The 19,325-nt window shown below is 37.2% G+C and overlaps 1 protein-coding gene across 1 annotated transcript; it reads right to left on the bottom strand.

The window, feature by feature from the left end:
• Positions 1 to 2,078: 2,078 nt before the first annotated feature.
• On the bottom strand, positions 2,079 to 10,743 carry LOC139738756 (uncharacterized). Its single transcript, XM_071649397.1, has 3 exons — positions 10,083 to 10,743; positions 8,443 to 8,714; positions 2,079 to 2,207 (listed from the first exon to the last, which is right to left on the bottom strand). Exons 1-3 carry the CDS (start codon positions 10,741 to 10,743, stop codon positions 2,079 to 2,081), a joined length of 1,062 nt encoding a protein of 353 aa, XP_071505498.1.
• Between the last annotated feature and the right edge of the window lie 8,582 nt (positions 10,744 to 19,325).

The following is a 19,325-nucleotide window of genomic DNA, read 5'->3' as shown; positions in this document are numbered from 1 at the left end:
TATTTCTTACTTCTTTTATTTAGCTTTTGGAGGAGTGTAAGCCTTTATCACAAAAAAAAATGCGATTTAGGAGTGATTAAAAAAAACTACTTTAGGGAAAAACGAAATGTATGAAATAAACTTTTATGGTTGTTATTAGCTATATCTGCATTTCAACATTCCAATTTACACACGTTAAAGGGATAAGTTCACGATTTGACGTCGCGATTTAGATTTTAGACGATGAGGAAAATCAATTTCTCCAGCTTTTCTCATTCCCACTGCTAGGAATCGTTGCCCTGGAGTAAAGTCTAGATACAGGTATAGTTCAGCACCCACAATGCGAACGTGGTAGAATAGCGAGCGGTGTATTGTTATCCTCACGCCGATATCGACTGGTGATTTCCTGGGCCTAGATGCAGTATTTGTTGATAACATACGCCGATGTAGTTACCTCTACTCCACATTGTCATTTCGAACTGCGGTTGTTAAGAGCTATCGATCTAGCTTTTAGGACCTATGCATATATCATAGCAAAGTTTTCGTTTCAATGGACAAACATTTCCACTTAATTGCATCCACTTTATACGGAAAGAGAATTCATTATATGACAAAGGTTGACTGAGTGGTGATGATGATTTTTTTTTACTTAAAAGGTCACAAAATGACGCAGTTAAAAGCTCCGGATGAATAGTTTGAAGGTCAATCTTGGGTATTGATTTCCGGGCGCTGAAAAATCTGAGTTACGTTTCTTGAAGAAATCGTTGTTGTTTTAGATTTTTGGTTTTTCCTTTATCCTATTTTTTTTATATAAAAACCAAGTAAAGTGTTAAACAGTACAAAAAGGGAGATGTTTTATCAGCGACTTGGATTGGTCGATTTAATCTCTCAATATATTTCACCTCTGAACTACACGACGAAATCTTAAAAAGATTTTAAATCAATATTCTCCTACCTAGACCGTCTGAGAGATTGACATGATATAGAGCGACTCACTTCAATCTCCCCGTACTGTTATCGGATACACGCAGCCAGATAATAGACAATGTCCTATTACATTATGATCAACTTTATTCTTACAAAAAAAAAGTCAATTACAGTGGATAATTGTACAAACCAATCAGTCAATAAAATGGTCATTGATTTTATTGTTAAAGTCATCTGAATATATAGATTTAAGAATGAATGTTGTATTGCATATTGATATGTTTCAATTAAAGTTCAGGTTGGTTCAGCATTTTTTCGTGTACGTACGTATTTAACATTGCGAACAGATGTACACTTGCTATAATTCATTTATTTTTCTATTCGTTAATGTATTCTGTATTCTTTACCCAGGTTTAGTAGCTCCACCAAAGGTTTATACTACTTATCTTGAGGAGCATAAAGCAAAGAAACAATTAATACAAATACACCAAGTAGAATAGAGCAACACAAAAAAAAATATATATAAATGTGTCACGAATGGTCATTGTTACACAATAAAGTAAACCAATCATCATCAACTAAGCATTATTAAAGCGAATTCATCTATTCTAGGAATTTCAGTATTTTTCTCATACTTTGTAATGCAGTGAAATGGAGGATTACCCAACAAAGGAAACTATCACTGAATAAAGCGCAATGTTCAATCGCTATCATCGCAGAAGTTTAATTTAACGGAGATTTTGCTAGGATCAATAAAGCTCAAGCCCTTTATCCTCACTTTCATTGAATGTTATCTATAACTACATTGCATCATCAATAACTCTTGTGCCCGAGAGTACCACTTACTAGTTGGTTGAGGCACAATGTAAATATATAAAAAAAACCATGACTTTTGTGCTTACAGTGACAAATCAAGCAAGAAATGCACATGTGCTACCAATTGAGCGTGCCTATGAACACTGAATGAAAACGTGCGCGTATTTAGCGTATGTACTGTATGTGTGTGTGGTGGGGGTGTGCATAGAAGCTCGTATTGTTTTATGCTAATGGGTAATTTAAACTTCTGCTGGCAACACATTAGTTTTTAAGCAAAAAAAAAAATCTCATACTTAAAACACACACAGACACACACACACACAAATAACTTTTTGCTAAATTTAAACTATGGCCGTCTATGGCCGTTGCTTCACCCCTTTTTGTTGGCATAAGAAGTTGATGACTCCAGCTCTGAGGAGCGGATTCCCAGTCGCGTAGCAGATTGGGTTGATGGCGAAACTCAGGTGCATGATAATCACTGTCGCCTGAAAGCAAAACACATTATAAAATGGGTTCAAGAATGTAGCCAATTGGGAGCGCTGAAATGAGTCACGTGTGCGTGCATTAATTTTTACTATCATGCACGGCCTTGCAAAAAAGCGTAAAGTCACTGACGTCACAATGTTTACACTAGCAGTGCGCACTTAATCAGTTGTTACAAGTGCGTCGCGCGCTACCATACGCGCTGTCAATCCTGTAAACAACTTCTCGTTCGGGCTGCCAGCCGGCCTTTCTTGTGCACAACAATCATGTGGCGTACGTATACGCTTATACGTACAGTACTTACATGTGCGGGATTTCCGAGTGCGACGTGCGTAAATGTTTGGGACGAACATCCTCGGACGTCTTGACCCACAAAGGTACGTGAAAAACGCTGACAAATGCTGTTAGTTTTCGAATTTTCGACCCATTTTATAAAACAAATGATGCACAGGATTATTTCGTGGCGTTAGTGGAGGCGTAGCTCACTCGAGGGTATTTACAATGTAGTGCAACATGCACTCGGCTTCGCCTCGTGCATGTTTCACAATTGTAAATACCCTCGAGTGCACTATACGCCTACACTAACACACTCTATCTTGTGCATCATTTGTATAACAGACATAATGTCCTCTCCCTTACATATACGAATGCATTTTACTAAAATCAGGCGTGACATATCCAAATACTGAACCTGTGATACAGTAACTTAATCAATCAACTTCAATTTCTTCAATTGTCACCAGCTCCTAACAATCAAAGGCAGATACTGATCGCTGACCACTATCTCTATTAACTTTTCTTTTAAAGTTGGCAAATTGTTTTCAGCCTTCGATTCATAGCTTCTGCCTGAAATGAAAAATATTAAGCTGACCATGTTTGTCAGCAAAAAAGTGTGTTGTTTTTTTGTTTTGTCATTTGGTGACTACGGGGGGGGGGGGGGGGGCACGTGCCCCAACCCAATCCGCTGGTAAAAATAAAGAAAAAATAACTAGCAAAATGGTAATTCAAGGGTTAGTAAACTGCTTTTGAAATCGACATGAAAGGGTGATCAAGAAAAAATATATTTTTCTAAAATTTCTTTTAACCATAATTAAAGAGGTATATAATAGTGAAACATTGTTCAAAACGCCCGGAGACAACAAAAGATTGTGGTTCAGTTGATTCGTGGTTGGCATTTTTAATATAAGCAGGATGTGCGCAGTGTACTCAGAACATCGGAACGGCAAAAAGAGTTGCGCAATGTGATGTAGGTTGACTAGGTTGTACACATTAAATGCTATCAAAGCTAGAACATTGATTTTGCAGTGTTGCTTTACATATTAGTCTATATCAAAATGCCTTGCATTGCCAATGATAAGACTTGACCTTGGCCATTTCTTAACTTTTCCATCTATATGAAACACACACACTCACAAACACAAACAATTAGGGGATGCTCTATATCTATAAGGTGCAGATTTTGGACATCCTTCTCCCGCTTGGTCACTTCGACGCCCCCTCGCTGGTCATACCTCCCCCAATCATGAACATAAACCGACGCCCTTGACTACCAGTGGCGGATCCAGGGGGTGCACCGGGCGCCCCCTCCCTCCAAAGCGAAAAAAGAATATTCATGTAGCTACAAACGACAATTTTTGGACTGTAAAATGTCAACATTTTCAAGCTCGCTCGCTTCGCTCGCTCGCATTTAACCGATGCCATTCTCCCGATGTTACTGCCAGTAATTGCCAGCAGTTGCGCCCGGTGCGCCCCCCCCCCCCCGCTGAATTTCCAAAGTGAAAAAATATAGCTACAAACGGCAGTTTTGGGACTGTACAATTTCAAAATTTTCAAGCTCGCTCGCATTTAATCATAATGCCATTCTCCTGATGTTACTGCCAGCAATTGCCAGTAATTGCGCCCGGTGCGCCCCCTCCAATTAATTTCCAAAGCGAAAGAAATATAGCTACAAACGGCAGTTTTGGGACTGTAATATGTCAAAATTTTCAAGCTCGCTCGCTTCGCTCGCTCGCATTTAATCGTTATGCCATTCTCCTGATGTTGCTGTCAGTAATTGCCAGCAGTTGCGCCCGGTGCGCACCCTCCCCTTAATTTCCATAGCGAAAAAATAAAGCTACAAACGGCAGTTTTTGACTGTAAAATGTCTAAATTTTCAAGCTCGCTCGCATTTAATCGTTATGCCATTCTCCTGATGTTGTTCTCAGTAATTGCCAGCAGTTGCGCCCGGTGCGCCCCCTACCCTTAAGTTCCAAAGTGAAAAAAATATAGCAACAAACGGCAGTTTGAAAATGTCAAAATTTTCAAGCTCGCTCGCTTTGCTCGCTCGCATTTAATCGTTTTGCCATTCTCCCGATGTTGCTGTCAGTAATTGCCAGTAGTTGCGCCCGGTGCGCACCCTCCCCTTAATTTCCAAAGTGAAAAAATATAGCTACAAACGGCAGTTTGGGGACTGTAAAATGTCAACATTTTCAAGCTCGCTCGCTTCGCTCGCTCGCATTTAATCGTTATACCATTCTCCCGATGTTACTGCCAGCAATTGCCAGCATTTGCGCCCGGTGCAACCCCCTTAATTTCCAAAGCAAAAAAATATATTTTTATACATGTACAAACGGCAGTTTGGGGACTGTAAAGTGTCAAAACTTTTCAAGCTCGCTCGCTCCGCTCGCTCGCATTTAGTTGTACCGTTATGCAATTCTGATGTTGCTGGCATGAGGTGCCCCCCCCCCCCCCCAATGTCTTGACCCACGGTACGCCACTGGGTGGTTAGAAGGTAGGTAACCGGTTGCCGACTGATCGCCGACTTCCCCCACCCCATTGATCTGTACAGTTAACCGTATCCCTTATCATGAAGGTTTGTGGGCGTCTAGTTGCAGTTGCACAGCAATAATAGCCTGGTCACCAATTACCACTTTCCAAGCGGCAGCTTAAAGGACAAGTACACCTTCATAAACATAAGGATTGAGAAAATGCAACAATATTAGTAGAACACATCAGTGAAAGTTTGAGGAAAATTGGACAATCGATGCAAAAGTTATGAATTTTTAAAATTTTTGTGTTGGAACTGCTGGACGAGGAGACTACTACAGCTTGTGATGTCATATGAGTACAACAGTATAAAGAAAATGTAAAGAAAATTCAACATATTTTCATTTTTTTTTTTGCATAATAAAAGAGCATTTGACTTGCCTCTTTCTAAAGGTAGGGGGAATAATATTACCCATGACATATGTCGGTAACGAGTCAAGGGAATGCGTACATTTTTCGAAAGATGAATTTTTGTGAAATTCTCTTTTTATTTTCCTTATATTGTTGTACGCATGTGACATCGTGCACTGCAGTAGTCTTCTCATCCAGCGGTTACTGCACAAAAAATTCAAAAATTCATAACTTTTGAACGGATTGACCGATTTTCCTCAAACTTTCAATGATGTGTTCTACTAATGTTGCTACATTTTCTCAATCCTTATGTTTATGAAGGTGAACTTGTCCTTTAACTGAACACAATCCCTATAACTAGTACATTATTTTTTTCTCATAGATTGTAATGACCAAGCGTTGTGGGACCGGACCGGACCGGGCCGGACCGTCTGTAATGAAAATGACGCACCCAGTCGGAGGAGTCTATATCAGGTCTTTGAGTAAAATAGGTAAGTTTTCACGCGCGAACTTAAGTGTCCGAAAACACAACCCCCCATCATACTATACAATCTATAGTGTTTATAGCAGGCCATAATATCTTTTTCGTATACAGCATAAGCCGTTGTCTATTGCAGGTGTTGACACCATTACACCTTTTATTGGCCAAACAAAACTATCCATAGCCTCAAATCCAAACCCACCTTGCGAATTATGAGTGTGACACAGTTCTGGCATAATCAAAGTGATTGGGTAGATAAGAAGTGCATCTCTACACATCAAATCGATAAAATCTTGATGTGCTTTCTGTCTGATGGTTTCTATAAGAATATTGTACCTGTGATGTCCAATGTCTCAGATGTCGACTACAAATATTTTTGAAAAGGCAAAATGGCAATCGAGACCTCTACTGTATGTCCAAATAAAAATTACAATCGGATTTTCGCACTGATAACTTTCAATACGATTGAACTGTGTAAATGCTATGGGGTCTAAGAATATGAAGTGTAATGTCTATGTTCTTTTCGAAAAATTAAATAAGATTTGAATTATTTTGAAAAAATACAATTATGTTACCTATATTTTGCAGGAAACCCAATTCAATTTGTTTTAGCGGTCACAGTGAAAGTGGATCGTTGTAAAACATGTCTGTCTATTTCTTCGAAGTATATGGCACTTGGATGCTTTTGGAATTGCATATTCATGTGTGAACACAATGGACAGAAATTGGAGGGAAGGGATTTCTGGCATGCTCTACAAAATATGAGAAAGATCCTCATTTATCTTTCAACACTGAAACAAAGCGGATGTGGTTTTCTGTAAAATGTTGGTAATAAATCATACTACACTTTCATATCCTGAAATTGTATTTGAATTGATCCACTATTTTTAAAGTTTTTTTTTGTTTTTTTTTTTGTTTGTGGGGGGACATACGGTATAATGCTTTCTGAAAAAATGTGAACCACTATATGTTCAAATAGCTTAGTTCTATTTAAATCATGTATCACTCTCATATGAAATGTTCGTGAAACATTCAAGCTTTTCCTCTTCAGCTGCACATGGAATCTGGTGGCTTTCATTCTAGAAATAAAGAGTTTCCCATTGCTTTGGCTGTACCATGAGATGCATAGTCCTCAGAGAGGGGCCTCCGTGAGGTACAGGGCCTCACCTTGCACAGTATGATGTCTTATTCTACTAACATAAAAGGTGTGTTAGATACTACGTATATAATTGAAACTACGAAGTAAGAAAGAACGAAAAGTTGACAACGAAATTATTTGATAAAAGATCAAAATAACTAGCAACTGTGACTTTTATGCGAAAATAGACAGGTATAATAAGCAAGGACCTCAAATAACTGCGACAAACACACGCAATATCGAGTTGAGACTTGAAGGTGTTTTTTTTTTTCCTTGACACAACGTATTCATTAGCTAGGCTGCTTGTATTGCTAGATGGATTGTATTTGGCCGTCATATAAACATAACTTTGCAGGATTTGACCGTGAAGACTAGTCGCGTGTTGGCATTTTTTGTCGCAACAGTTGGTTGAAATACAATCTGTATTTAAAAAGAAAACAAAAGGTTGTTTAATTTTGGAGGGCTACTATTCTATAAGTGTCAGCTACGAAGAGTGCAATGTTGATTGTAAGGAAAGGGGAATTCTTCTTCTTTCCACTGGTACCTAATTACGTTGACAAACTTCATGCATGTCTGAGCACATGAACACATGGATGGGATCTGTCAATGAAAGGGGTAAAATCATTAGGCCATCCTGCACGACTGCAGGTTCGTGTTTAGGGTTTCTTTTTTTTAACATGTCCTTTAATGGTTCATATTCTTTAACATGGCCACGTTGTCGATAACTTGGTCCTTCCTATAAAGGCTTAAATGTTATCCATTTTTCTCAATAAATATTCAAGACATGGTTTGTCGCTGCGGGCTATGTGTTGAATATGATGAACAGAGAAAATGGACTGCGTTGCTTGGCCTCTGTGGGAGTTACCAATTCATCGGACATGGCAGTGGCCATGTAAAAAGGTAATGAACCATAAAATGTTTGGAGAATCCCTAAACACAAACCTGCATTCGTACAGGCTACATGGCTTATTTTGGCCACTTTCATTGACATATCTCACCCAACATGCCGTCACACATGCATTGCTCTTTCACCATAACACACAAACTTGGGAAAAGTGCAAGTTGATATCATTATCTCTACAGTCCATGTGCTCAGTCATGCATGTTTGTAAATATAATCAGGTACCAATGGAAAGAGGAAGGGTTCGTCCTTGTTCATAAACCACACTTTGCTCTCTATAGCTGCAATTATGAAATAGTAGACCTCCAAGGTTCGCATCATTCCGCTCCATATCTATTTTTTAGCTCTAAAACTAGCTTTAGAAAATGGCAGCACAATCCCTCAGCGGGTACATATTTCACATTCTTATTTACTTTTTTTTTTTGTAGATCCGTACTCGACGGAAAAGCTGAGCTCCTTAAGTGCAGGTTTACGTCACTGAACGTGCTGCTTTCCACCCATGCATTATATAGGTTCAAAATCGGTAGAGATAAAAGGCAACGTTTTAGATTTTATACATACGTTTCCGATGGTGCCGATAGGTATGCAGAAGTTACACAAGACGTGAGTGGTGTAGACTACGACGCCAGGCAAGCTAGACAGGAACAGCACTAAGAATATCTTGGTCAGAGTGCGCTGTGCACGGGCGTTACCTCTCTTTCCACTTTCTATGTTTTTCTTCTCAGTGACGGGAGACCGAACCTGTGGGTGTATTTGTTGGATGTCCAGGCCTTCTGGCTTAGTGCAGGACTGATTGTCACTTTGAAGGGTGGTCAGGTCCGTCTTATGCGAATCTGTGTGAGGACAAGTTATATATGGAGATATAATGCTCAAACAAGATACAGTGCTCTGAACTACTTATACCTTATATTACCATTTATTTCATTTAAAACAGTAAATGTACGCTGTGATAGCATAACTCCTCAAAATAAGTTCTGCAAACTTGATATACCATATTTCTCTTATACCCGCATTATCTCCATTAAATATGGAATTATAAGAAAACCTGATTAATTGTCTTTAATATGATACCTCACTTGCCATGGTTGGGTATTCTTGGAATGTGCAAAACAGCTGAGTATGGGGACAGATCAAACGTGAAAAGTCGCAACACTTCTGCTATTGATAATGTACAGTTTTGATGAAAAAAGGCCAAAGGAATGAGTAATGCTGAAATGGCAGCACTTTCAAAAACTCCCATTTCCTAGACATTAGATGGCTGTTTGGTAAACCTTCATGTTTAATTTTAATCTGCAGATACTACTGCAGTTTTTAATTCATGGATTAAGCCTGGAATCTAATGACAATCTCACAATGCATTCTTTTCAAGCACATTCCTTCCTTGAAACGACAAAGCAAATGGGAATTACACTGTTTGACGTAATACATTTGCTCTATTTTGCAACATTTTACATTTGACCTTTCCTCATACTCAGTCATACTGTGCATTCCAGGAATTCCCAATCATAGCAAGTGAGGTGTCATTTCAAGGATAATTAATCAGGCTTTCTTATGATGTCATATTTAATGAAGATAATGCTGGTATAAGAGAAATATGATGTGTCAAACTTTAATTGCAGGACTAATTTTAGGAGTTTCAAAGTTATTTGCAAAATATACGTACATCTAAACAACGTTCAGTCACTAAGAAGACTAGTACAGCTTGTGATGTCACATGTGAAAAATAGTAAATATAATAAAAGAGATTTCAACTTATTTTCACTTTTCTACCACTATAAAAGAAGAACTGACCTGCCTCTCTCAGAAGGCAGGGACAACAATAATATTCCCCTCAACATACGTTAGTGACAAGTCAGGGAAATGTGTGGGTTTTTTTTTTTCAAAAACAAACTTTTTGTGAAAGTTTCTTTATATTTTCCTCATATCGTTCTACGCATGTGACATCATGCACTGTAGTAGTCTTCTCACCCAGCATAGACTGTGCAGATACTTTATAAATTCATAACTTTTGAACGGATTGAACCATTTCCCCCAAAGTTTCACTGTGACGTATTTTGCTAATATTGCTGCATTCACTCAATCCTAATGTATATGGAGATGGACTTTAACAATCCTTTAAGACTCTAACAATCCGTAGTAGCTGGAGTGTTTACCATCAATATCGACATTAGTCTGACAACAAGGCTTTACAGATGTCTTACCTCCCACTGCCGTGGAGAGAGCAGAGGCTGACGATTTCTTAAGGATTCTGCGATGGATGATGATGGCGTAGATTACGATGTAAATAACACCGGTGAAAATAATGGGTATGTATCGAGTAACCAACATGAAGTAGATCGAAATATTTAATTCCATGCCCTGATAGCGGGTCAGACATATCTCGTCGCCAAATGTGAGTTCCATCCCTAACATTATTGGCAAGAGATACAGATAGAAGGCAATTGCGAAGAGTAGGGTGATATAGACAGAAGAAATAAGACAGGTGGCAAACTTTAAAGTCTTATTTTGTAAGTGCTTGAAGGGATTCCATATGGAGCGGAAACGATCGACGGCGATTACAAGAATAAGTCCGTAAGTTACATTGACAGTATAGTGGGCAAAGAACATCAGCAGCTCACAGGCAACTATTCCGAACGGCCAGTATCCCATAAAGATATTCACGCTGCGAAAACCAACCTCGATCCCGTTACACAAGTCAGAGATTGCTAGGCCAATGATGAAACAATTGGTGTAAGTCAGGAGTCGGCGGTCGTAAAAGATGGCAGCGAGGATCAAAGAGTTTCCGAAGACAGCGACCAGGGCGATGACCACGGACAATCCGCCGAACACAGAAATCATCCAGGAAGATTGAGCCATAGCCATGTTTCCTGATGTCGTATCATCGGACAAAACAGTGAAACTTGACAGACTGAAGAACTCATTTGAACTATCATTAGACATCTTGAATAAAATGATTCTACTTGTTCAGTGCTAAGTGAATCAGATGAAAAGTTAAAGTGTAATGGCAAAACGTTCTTTCCCAGATATTAATTAATATCAAGGCTCTTAGTTGCTTGTCCTATACTGCAAAGTCTCCGGGTGGTTGTAATGTCTGAAAAAGGTTTTCGCTGTTGCTGAGACGCAACAGATAAGGTAAGTGGGAAAGTGAAGGAATGAAAACTCTTGAAAATACTTCAGATTTTAAACCTAATAAGGGCTGGCTCCGAGTGAGCATGGAGATATTTCTTGCGATCACTCCACCAGTATTATTTCATTGCCAACCATTCATAGAGCTTCATAATTGCCGTTCAGTTTCTATTTTTCACGATTTACAGCAATGCGCATGTGCCGAATCATTCAATGTTCATTGTACCATTTATGCTACAATAATCTGCGACATGAAAACTTGCTACTTATGAGAATTTTTTGTTATCCAAAACACATTTCGCGATATGATTATGGGGGCGGGGTTAAGTTCTGTCAGCGATGCCATTGGATAACAGTGCTCTATCTACCCCGATGCAATTTGAATTACAGCCGGTGGAGCTCGGGTGTAGACAGAGCGGAAGCATACTTCACAGCACCAGACTAAAGTTAGAAACTGATTTAATTCAACGAAAAGCTGGAAAAGAGAAAGGGAGATATAAAAAAAAAAGATGAGAGAAGGAAGAGAGAGAGAGGGAGAGATAGTGCGTATGTGTGTGAGAGAGAGAGAGAGAGAGAGAGAGAGGGAGGGAGAGAAAGGAAGAAACTACTAGCACTACTTTGACGCGATGACTTACAAAATGACTTATAGATGTTGAAATCAATTTACGTCGTTCGTGATAATGTAGACCTAGTTGTGAAACCAGGGTGGTAACCAGTGATATCACTAGAGAAATAGGGTCATTCGTAACAATGAGTAAGTGCTTTCGGGAATGGGTGATATTACTCCGTGTAACAGCATTTCAATTGACTTCAACGTGTTATGATAATGGTAATGAATTACTCAAGGCTTACTTGCTCTAAGGATGAGTTTGACCTAGCTCTAAACTACACACACAACCATGACATAATCAAATGAAATGATCGTTCTGCCAAGTGTACTACAATGTGCTATAAAGTATTGTTATAATTTTATATTATATTATCATATTTTATTCACTAAAAGAAGTATATCAAATCACTTTAGTTATTTTGACTTCTTGATTTTAGAACTAATGTCCTCACCTTAGTAGTGTTAATTAAGATTTGATTTGATTTCATGTTATTTGATTTCATTTGATTTGGTTTGATTTATTCACAAAATCAAATCAAATCAATTAAGATATAGTAAATGAGATTGAAAAGGAGGTAACATAGAATAAAGAATGGGAAGTGCTGATGTTTACCCTTGACATGCTGTAATCTAGCTACTAGTCATCTTGTCCTAAACAAAATCTCCTTCCTGATTTCCAACAATTCGTTTTCTTCCCGAACTCCAATATGATTGTGTATAGTCTTTCCTCTTTAAAGGGATTTGAACAGGGAATACCAGCAGCTAGACTTCTAGTTTTAAAAGTATTTCTAACAACTAGTTTTCTTGGTGTAAATGAGTCTTTTCGATGATTTTCAGCGGGTGATGCTCGTTATTATAAAGGTTTGTTATTACAAAAATTTATTGTCACTAACAGATCATAAACCTGACGTTGTTCATCCCAAAATGAAATGGAGTTTATTGATTCTTATAATCTTGATTTTCCAGATTTTTCGGTAACCTTCCTTCACTGTCAATTTTTCTTTTACGAATTAAAATAGCATCGTACCTGTATAACGTAACTATTCCGGCTGCCTTTTAAAAAGACCATTCAGCTGCATTCATTTCGGACATCTGACGACTGTATTTTTGTCAATATTCCGCTTGTATGTATTATACTCAAATCATTACATGTAAGTAGGACCATACTCTCGGGCAATATGTGAATAAATTTTGTATCTGCTTATCATAAACGTGTGTATGTAGTTATATTCATATATAATTACGATGATGATAATAATACGTGTGTGCGCGTGCGCGTGTGTTGCAATGTGTTTAATATGCTCACATATTATCAAATATCATTATTCGTGTTATACAATAAGGTGATACCGGTTGTGTGTGTTTTACACTATTAAAATATTAATGTATAATAAGCATGTGACAAGAAATGATTAGACCTGTAGGTAATGACCTTGTGAACTTCAAAGCAAATCTTTTATGAGCAACTCATTTTATCACTTTGAAAGCAAAACGATGTCAAAATATACGTGTTTGTTAAATGAAAACAGAATTTTTCAAAATTTGCTTTTCATTACAAGTACGCTTTCAATCGCCTCGTTGCAGAATTAGGTTATTCAAAAGGGTAATTTCATTATCCCTGCTTTCTGAAAAGGTAAATCAAATGCTCTCTCATGATGGCAACGAGAGAAAACATGCTGAATTTGCTATATATTTTCTTTATATCATGCTGTCCATAATGAGGTTTGGAAGTGTAGTAATTTTTTTTGTTTGTTTTTTGCGATTACGGCAGCGAGAATTAACTTTTGAATCGATTATCAGATATTTTTGAAACTTTCATTCATATAATACCTTACTGATATTGCTGCTTTCAGGCAATTAACATTTATGTTTCGGCTTTAGTTTCCTTCCTTTATGACATTAAATTTCAGACGTATTGGATTATCTTGGTTTTGACTGTTTTTCCGTAGGAGCAATACTCTGCATTGTTTTATGTCATAGGATATTTGGTGTTTGAAAACGTTGTATATCCTTTAACTTGGATAATATTCTGGGCAACTATACTCGACACTTGACGCTTGATACTCGTGGTATTCCGATCTTACAGATCCTTCGCATACAAACCATAATTCCTTCACTCTCAAACAAACAAAACATTGGCATTCCAACAAAATGTTTTACACTTTTTAAAACTGCTGTAACCCATCATGTAAGTAAAGATATCTTTTACGTCATGAAGAAGCTCTTTTTGAGAACACAGGTCTACATTTCAAGACAATATTTGACAAACATGTATTTCAGAAATTTGTGAATGTACAATTGTGTTGATTTTTGTCTTAATATCCCACAGCATTACATCATATCAAGCAGTAAATTTTGTAATGAAAAGAGAGCATTATGGTCATTGAGAGACATATTTTCCTTTTTTACATACAAGTATCAACAGAGCAGAGCTATCTGCAAAGAATTTTCTACAAGGAAACTGACAGATATTACTTCTGCAGGTAATCTTATAGGACCCGTGTGGTTCACAGAGAGGAAGCATACTTCACAGCACCAGACGAAAGTTAGAAATTGATTTACTCCGACGAAACAGACCAGCAAAAAAAGAGAAAGGAAGAAAGAGAGAGAGAGAGTGTGTGTGTGTGTGTGTGTAGGTGTGTGTGAGTGTGTGTGTGTGTGTGAGTGTGTGTAGGTGTGTGTGTGTGTGTGTGTGTTTGAGTGTGTGTGCGTGTGTGTGTGTGTGTGTGTGTGTGTGTGTGTGTGAGGAGAAAGGAAGAAACTACCAGCACCACTTTGACGCGATGACTGTAGATGTTGACAGCAATTTACGTCGTGCGTAATAATGTAGACCTAGTTGTGAAACTAGAGTGGTAACCAGTTACATAACTAGAGGAATTGAGTCATTCGTAATAATGAGTAAGTGCGTTCGGTATGGGTGATATTACTCCGTGTTTCAGCATTTCAATCGACTTCAACGTGTGATAATAATGGTAACGAAGCGCTCTAGACTTACTTTCTCTAGGGATGAGTTTAACATGGCTCTAAACTACGCACACAACCATGACATAATCAAACGAAATGATCGTTCTGCCAAGTGTACTGCAATATGCTATAACTGTGAACACCGTTATTTTAATTTACTTAAAACAAAGTATTTTAAATCACTTTAGTTAAATCTTTGGCTTCTTCATTTTAGAACTAGTGTCCTCACCGTATAGTGTTAATTAAGTTTTGATTTGATTTGATTTTATTAGATTTGATTTGATTTGTTCACAAAATCAAATTTAATCATTTAAGATATAGTAAATAAGATTAAAAAGGAGGTAAAATACAATAAAAAATGGGAAGTGCTGATGTTTACCCTTGACCTGCTATAATCTACCCCATGTCTTCTTGTCCAAAACAAAATCTTCTTCATGAGTTTCAACAACTCATTATCTTCCAGAACTCCAACATGCTCGAGTATCATAGTGTCTCCATTTCGATGGGATCTGCCTGGTGAATACCAGCAGCTAGACTTCACGCTTTAAACGAGTATTTTTAACCTCTGTATTGATAGTTTTCTTGGTATAAACGAGTCTTTTCGATGACTTTTGGCGGGTGATGCTCGTTATTCTGAAGATTTGTTATCACAAAGACTTATTGTCACTAACAGTTCGTAATCCTGAGTTTGCTCATCCGAAAATAAAATGGAGTTTATTGAATCTTATAATCTTGATTTTTTTTTTCGGATTTTATTTTCTCGAATGAATTTCTATCAACTTTCTATTAACTGTATCAATGTTGTTTTTTTTTACAAATTAAAATAGCATTGTATAAAGTGATTATTCCCGCTGCCTTTTCGGGATAGCAATCACCTGCATTCGTGTTGGATTTCTGATGACTGTATTTTTGATCTTTTAGGGTTGTTTCCGATTGTATATAATGCTTAATACATAACCTAGTAGGACCGTGCTCCCGGGGAATATGTTAATAAATTTGTATGCTTATCATAAACGAATTTATATATGTGTATATATATATATATTATATATATATATATACGCTTTCATATAGACGCTTTCAATCGCCTCGCTGCTTTTCGAAAAGGTAAATCAAATGCTCTCCAATGATGGTAAAAGAGCGAAAATATGTTAAATGTGCTTTATAACTATTTTCTTAATATCATGCTGTCCATAATGAGATCAGGAAGTGTAGCAATCTCCTTAGTTTTTGCGATTACGGCAGCGAGAATATAAAAATTCATAACTTTTGAATCGATTGTATGTTATTTCTCAAACTTTGTTCATTCATATATATGTTACTAATATTGCTTCTTTCAGGCGATTAACATTTTTATTTTGGCTTTAGTTTCCTTCATTTATGACATTCAAATCTCAGACGTATTGGATTATCTTGGTTTTGACTATTTTTCCGCAGGAGCCACACTCTGCATTGTTTCATGTCATAGGATGTTTGGTGTTTGAAAACGTTGTATATATCCTTTAACTTGTATAATATTTTGGGCAACTATACTCGACACTTGATACTCGTGGTATTCCGATCTTTACAGATCCTTCTCATACAAACCATCATTTGTTTACTCTCATACAAACGAAAACACTGGCATTCCAACAACCAATGTGGAGAAATTATATCGAATCACAGCCAAATCGACACATACATGTTAACGCCCAAGCACACACACATGCACATGCACACACACACACACACACACACACACACACACACACACACACACTCACACACACTTGCACACAAACGCATACATATAAACACACGGACACAATCTTGAACATTATGACTGAATGTGTGTATTTGTAGTGTAAGGTGTAAAAACACACTGAAATTGAAAACTGAATTGAAAAAGATTCGCGGAATTGAAATGAACATGAAAGTTCTTGTCTACACTATACGCATTGAATGTTAGAGGCAACTCGCGAAAATCAATGCCACGAAAAAGGTCGTCAGCCCAAATTCTCGAAAATTTCATGCAGCAAAAAAGTATCGTGTTTTACAGTAGGTTAATTTCCTTCCTCAGAAACGCGGTGATGTTGCTTGACTAAAATATACTGTAGTGGAAAAAATTCTTTTGAATACAATTCTTTTAAATCAATTTTTCACATTATCATAAGGTACGATCGATATCTATCCTTCTCTATATTTCCGTCTGCCTCTCTTTTCTCCGTGTGATGTCAGTCAGCATACACTCTGGGTTCGTGTCAGTTCTGTGTTCCATAATAAAGCTATCCTCTGTAGTTCTTGGATTTAAAGCATGTTTCTTATATTTTTTTTTCACAAAGTGGTATCTATGATTTTTTTAAAAACCGCTAAAACTAATGTAAATGTGTAAATGTATTCAATTTTTGAAACTCTTACTCCCACGTAACCGCTTGATACAAACAAAAAAAGTCCATTTGACTGAAATACATTTATCAACATATAATCATTTTATTATGCGCACGAATATAATCATCGCAAGAATAAATGCAATCGTATCATGACATGGTATCTTTTGAGACAATTTGGAGTATCTGGACAGTTCATTACATAACGACACGTTTTTTGAAAACTGCATAAGTGGTTCGAATCGTCATCTCACTGCATCTGATGTTTACAATGGAAATGTTTCACACTAAAAGTTTTCAAATCATCACAACGATGATTAGTTCAAGAGAGGGTTCCTAAAGATTTTCTGACAACAGGAAGGATTAGGGTTAGTTTTAACTCGCTTACAGGTCCTAGCTCTGCAAGTGCTGCAAAGAAATGGACCGTCCCAAATGGAGAGTTTAATTTGTTAATTGCTGTTCTGGCTTTGTGTGACTTACCGAGTTTAAGTTTCTCCAGTACTGTCTTCATAAGGTTTGTCGGGGATAGGTACAAGTCAGTATTAACTGTTACTTTTAGTCCCCCAGAACGCTACGCTGGTTGATGCTGCGCCGTATCAATATTTCACTTCAGAAGAGAGCGGCAAAAACCAGCGGTACGTCCTCAGAAGACACTATAGGCAGCCATCTTAGAGCCTCCGAAAATTCCTGATACCGATAAAAAGCCATGCCTTCCGTCAGCCCTTGAACGTTTCTGATTGTTGTCTTTTTTTAACCTATTTTCGCTTAATACCATAGCCAAATGCTCAAGTGACCTATTGTGATCAGTCATCGCCTGACGTCCGTTGTGTGTTAATTGTGCTTCTTCCGTGGGTGCGTCCTTTTAATCTTCTTCTTGATAACACATGGTCATTTGTCAGGCGAGCATGATTTCCTGGGTAATATGTAGACCTTATTATGATATTGAAGATTCAAAATGTGTGTGTGTATGTGTGTGTGTGTGTGTGCTGAAATTGCATCGAAAGTAGGTTATCGACCTGTCTTCAAAAACACCGAGACATTTTTTTTTAAAGAAAATCGCATTTAACAAAAAAATGAATCTCTCCTAGGAAAAATACTACTTGAAGACATTCTTGACACCAGTCAAACGAATACATATATTTTTAGAAAAACGTACAATATATTTGTACATGTATAGGCTTAACGTAACTACGGAAATGAGAAATGAAAATACATATATTTTACTGTCTTAACGTGGAGGCGAAGAAATGTAGTTTTGAAACATTGATTCTTTGGTTACACTTTATTTCAATCTATTTTGTTGGGTTACAATATTGATGTCAACTTTATTTGGTGTCATAAAAATTTGATGAGAACTTTCTGTTTGCAGATATAGGCTACTACAGTCTAATGAAAGCTAAATATCAAATTAGAATAAAGATATATTGGCTTAAGAATTTCTTGATATATAGATAAGGGATGTCATCAGCTCCCGTAACTGTAGCTTTCCTGAGGGGAAAAACTGTTAGAAACAGCCCAACAACCAAATGTCCAAAACGGCAGAATGTTTGTGACAAAAGAGAACACTGTATTATTTTCATGACGCAAATTACAACTGGTGATTTCAAAGGCGTAGGAACAATCTTTGCTCCAAACGCAGAACAATGACCAGTGCTGACAATGTTCAACATACATCATTATATCTGATTTAGTGGCAGGTTAATATACATGTAGTACCATTGATCAAGCTTTTAGGACCTATATACATGTATGGTATCAAACATTTCAATCAAATGTATAAACGTGAATTCCATCACTGTTTTGTTGTGTTTTGTTGTTGTTTGGGGGTTAGGCCCTAAACAGAGAATCAGGTAATAACAACAACAAAATAAACGTTCTCAGTATCCTGGGCTTCTCTTGCAGTTACATGGGAAAGAAAATTGAACTGCTGTCCCGCAGTAAAAAAAAAAACAAAACAAAACAAAACAAAACAAAAACGAAACAAAACAAAAACTAATCAATGGATCCTGCTTAATTTCTAATAATCTCTAGAAAATTTTGCTCTATTCTATTCATGCCTTTCTAATGGTGATTTTATATCAAACAAGGGAACAAAAACTTTCTCAGTGGAGGCAATAAGGCTCATTGTGATCATAATGTGCCTTGAGAGCCTGATGAATTTGACGTTGGATATTTCTGCGCAGAAAGAGCGATATGAGGCATGCTACAGTAGAACACGTTTGGTTTTAAAAGTGTTGTTACATAAATAAATTGATGTCGAATGAAAAAAAGCAAATATGTGTTACTAGCTCAGAATAAATGCATTTTGTCACTTTCTGCTTAAAGTCAATGATACGATTCTACGATAAGACTTCCATATTTTGTGATGACTCTCTAAT

The sequence above is a fragment of the Diadema antillarum genome, unplaced genomic scaffold, assembly GCF_040938485.1.
Source record: "Diadema antillarum isolate AM-2024a unplaced genomic scaffold, OU_Dant_1.0 seq00000767_RagTag, whole genome shotgun sequence".
NCBI classification, from domain to species: Eukaryota; Metazoa; Echinodermata; class Echinoidea; order Diadematoida; family Diadematidae; genus Diadema; species Diadema antillarum.
This window is presented reverse-complemented; position numbering and strand designations above follow the sequence as displayed.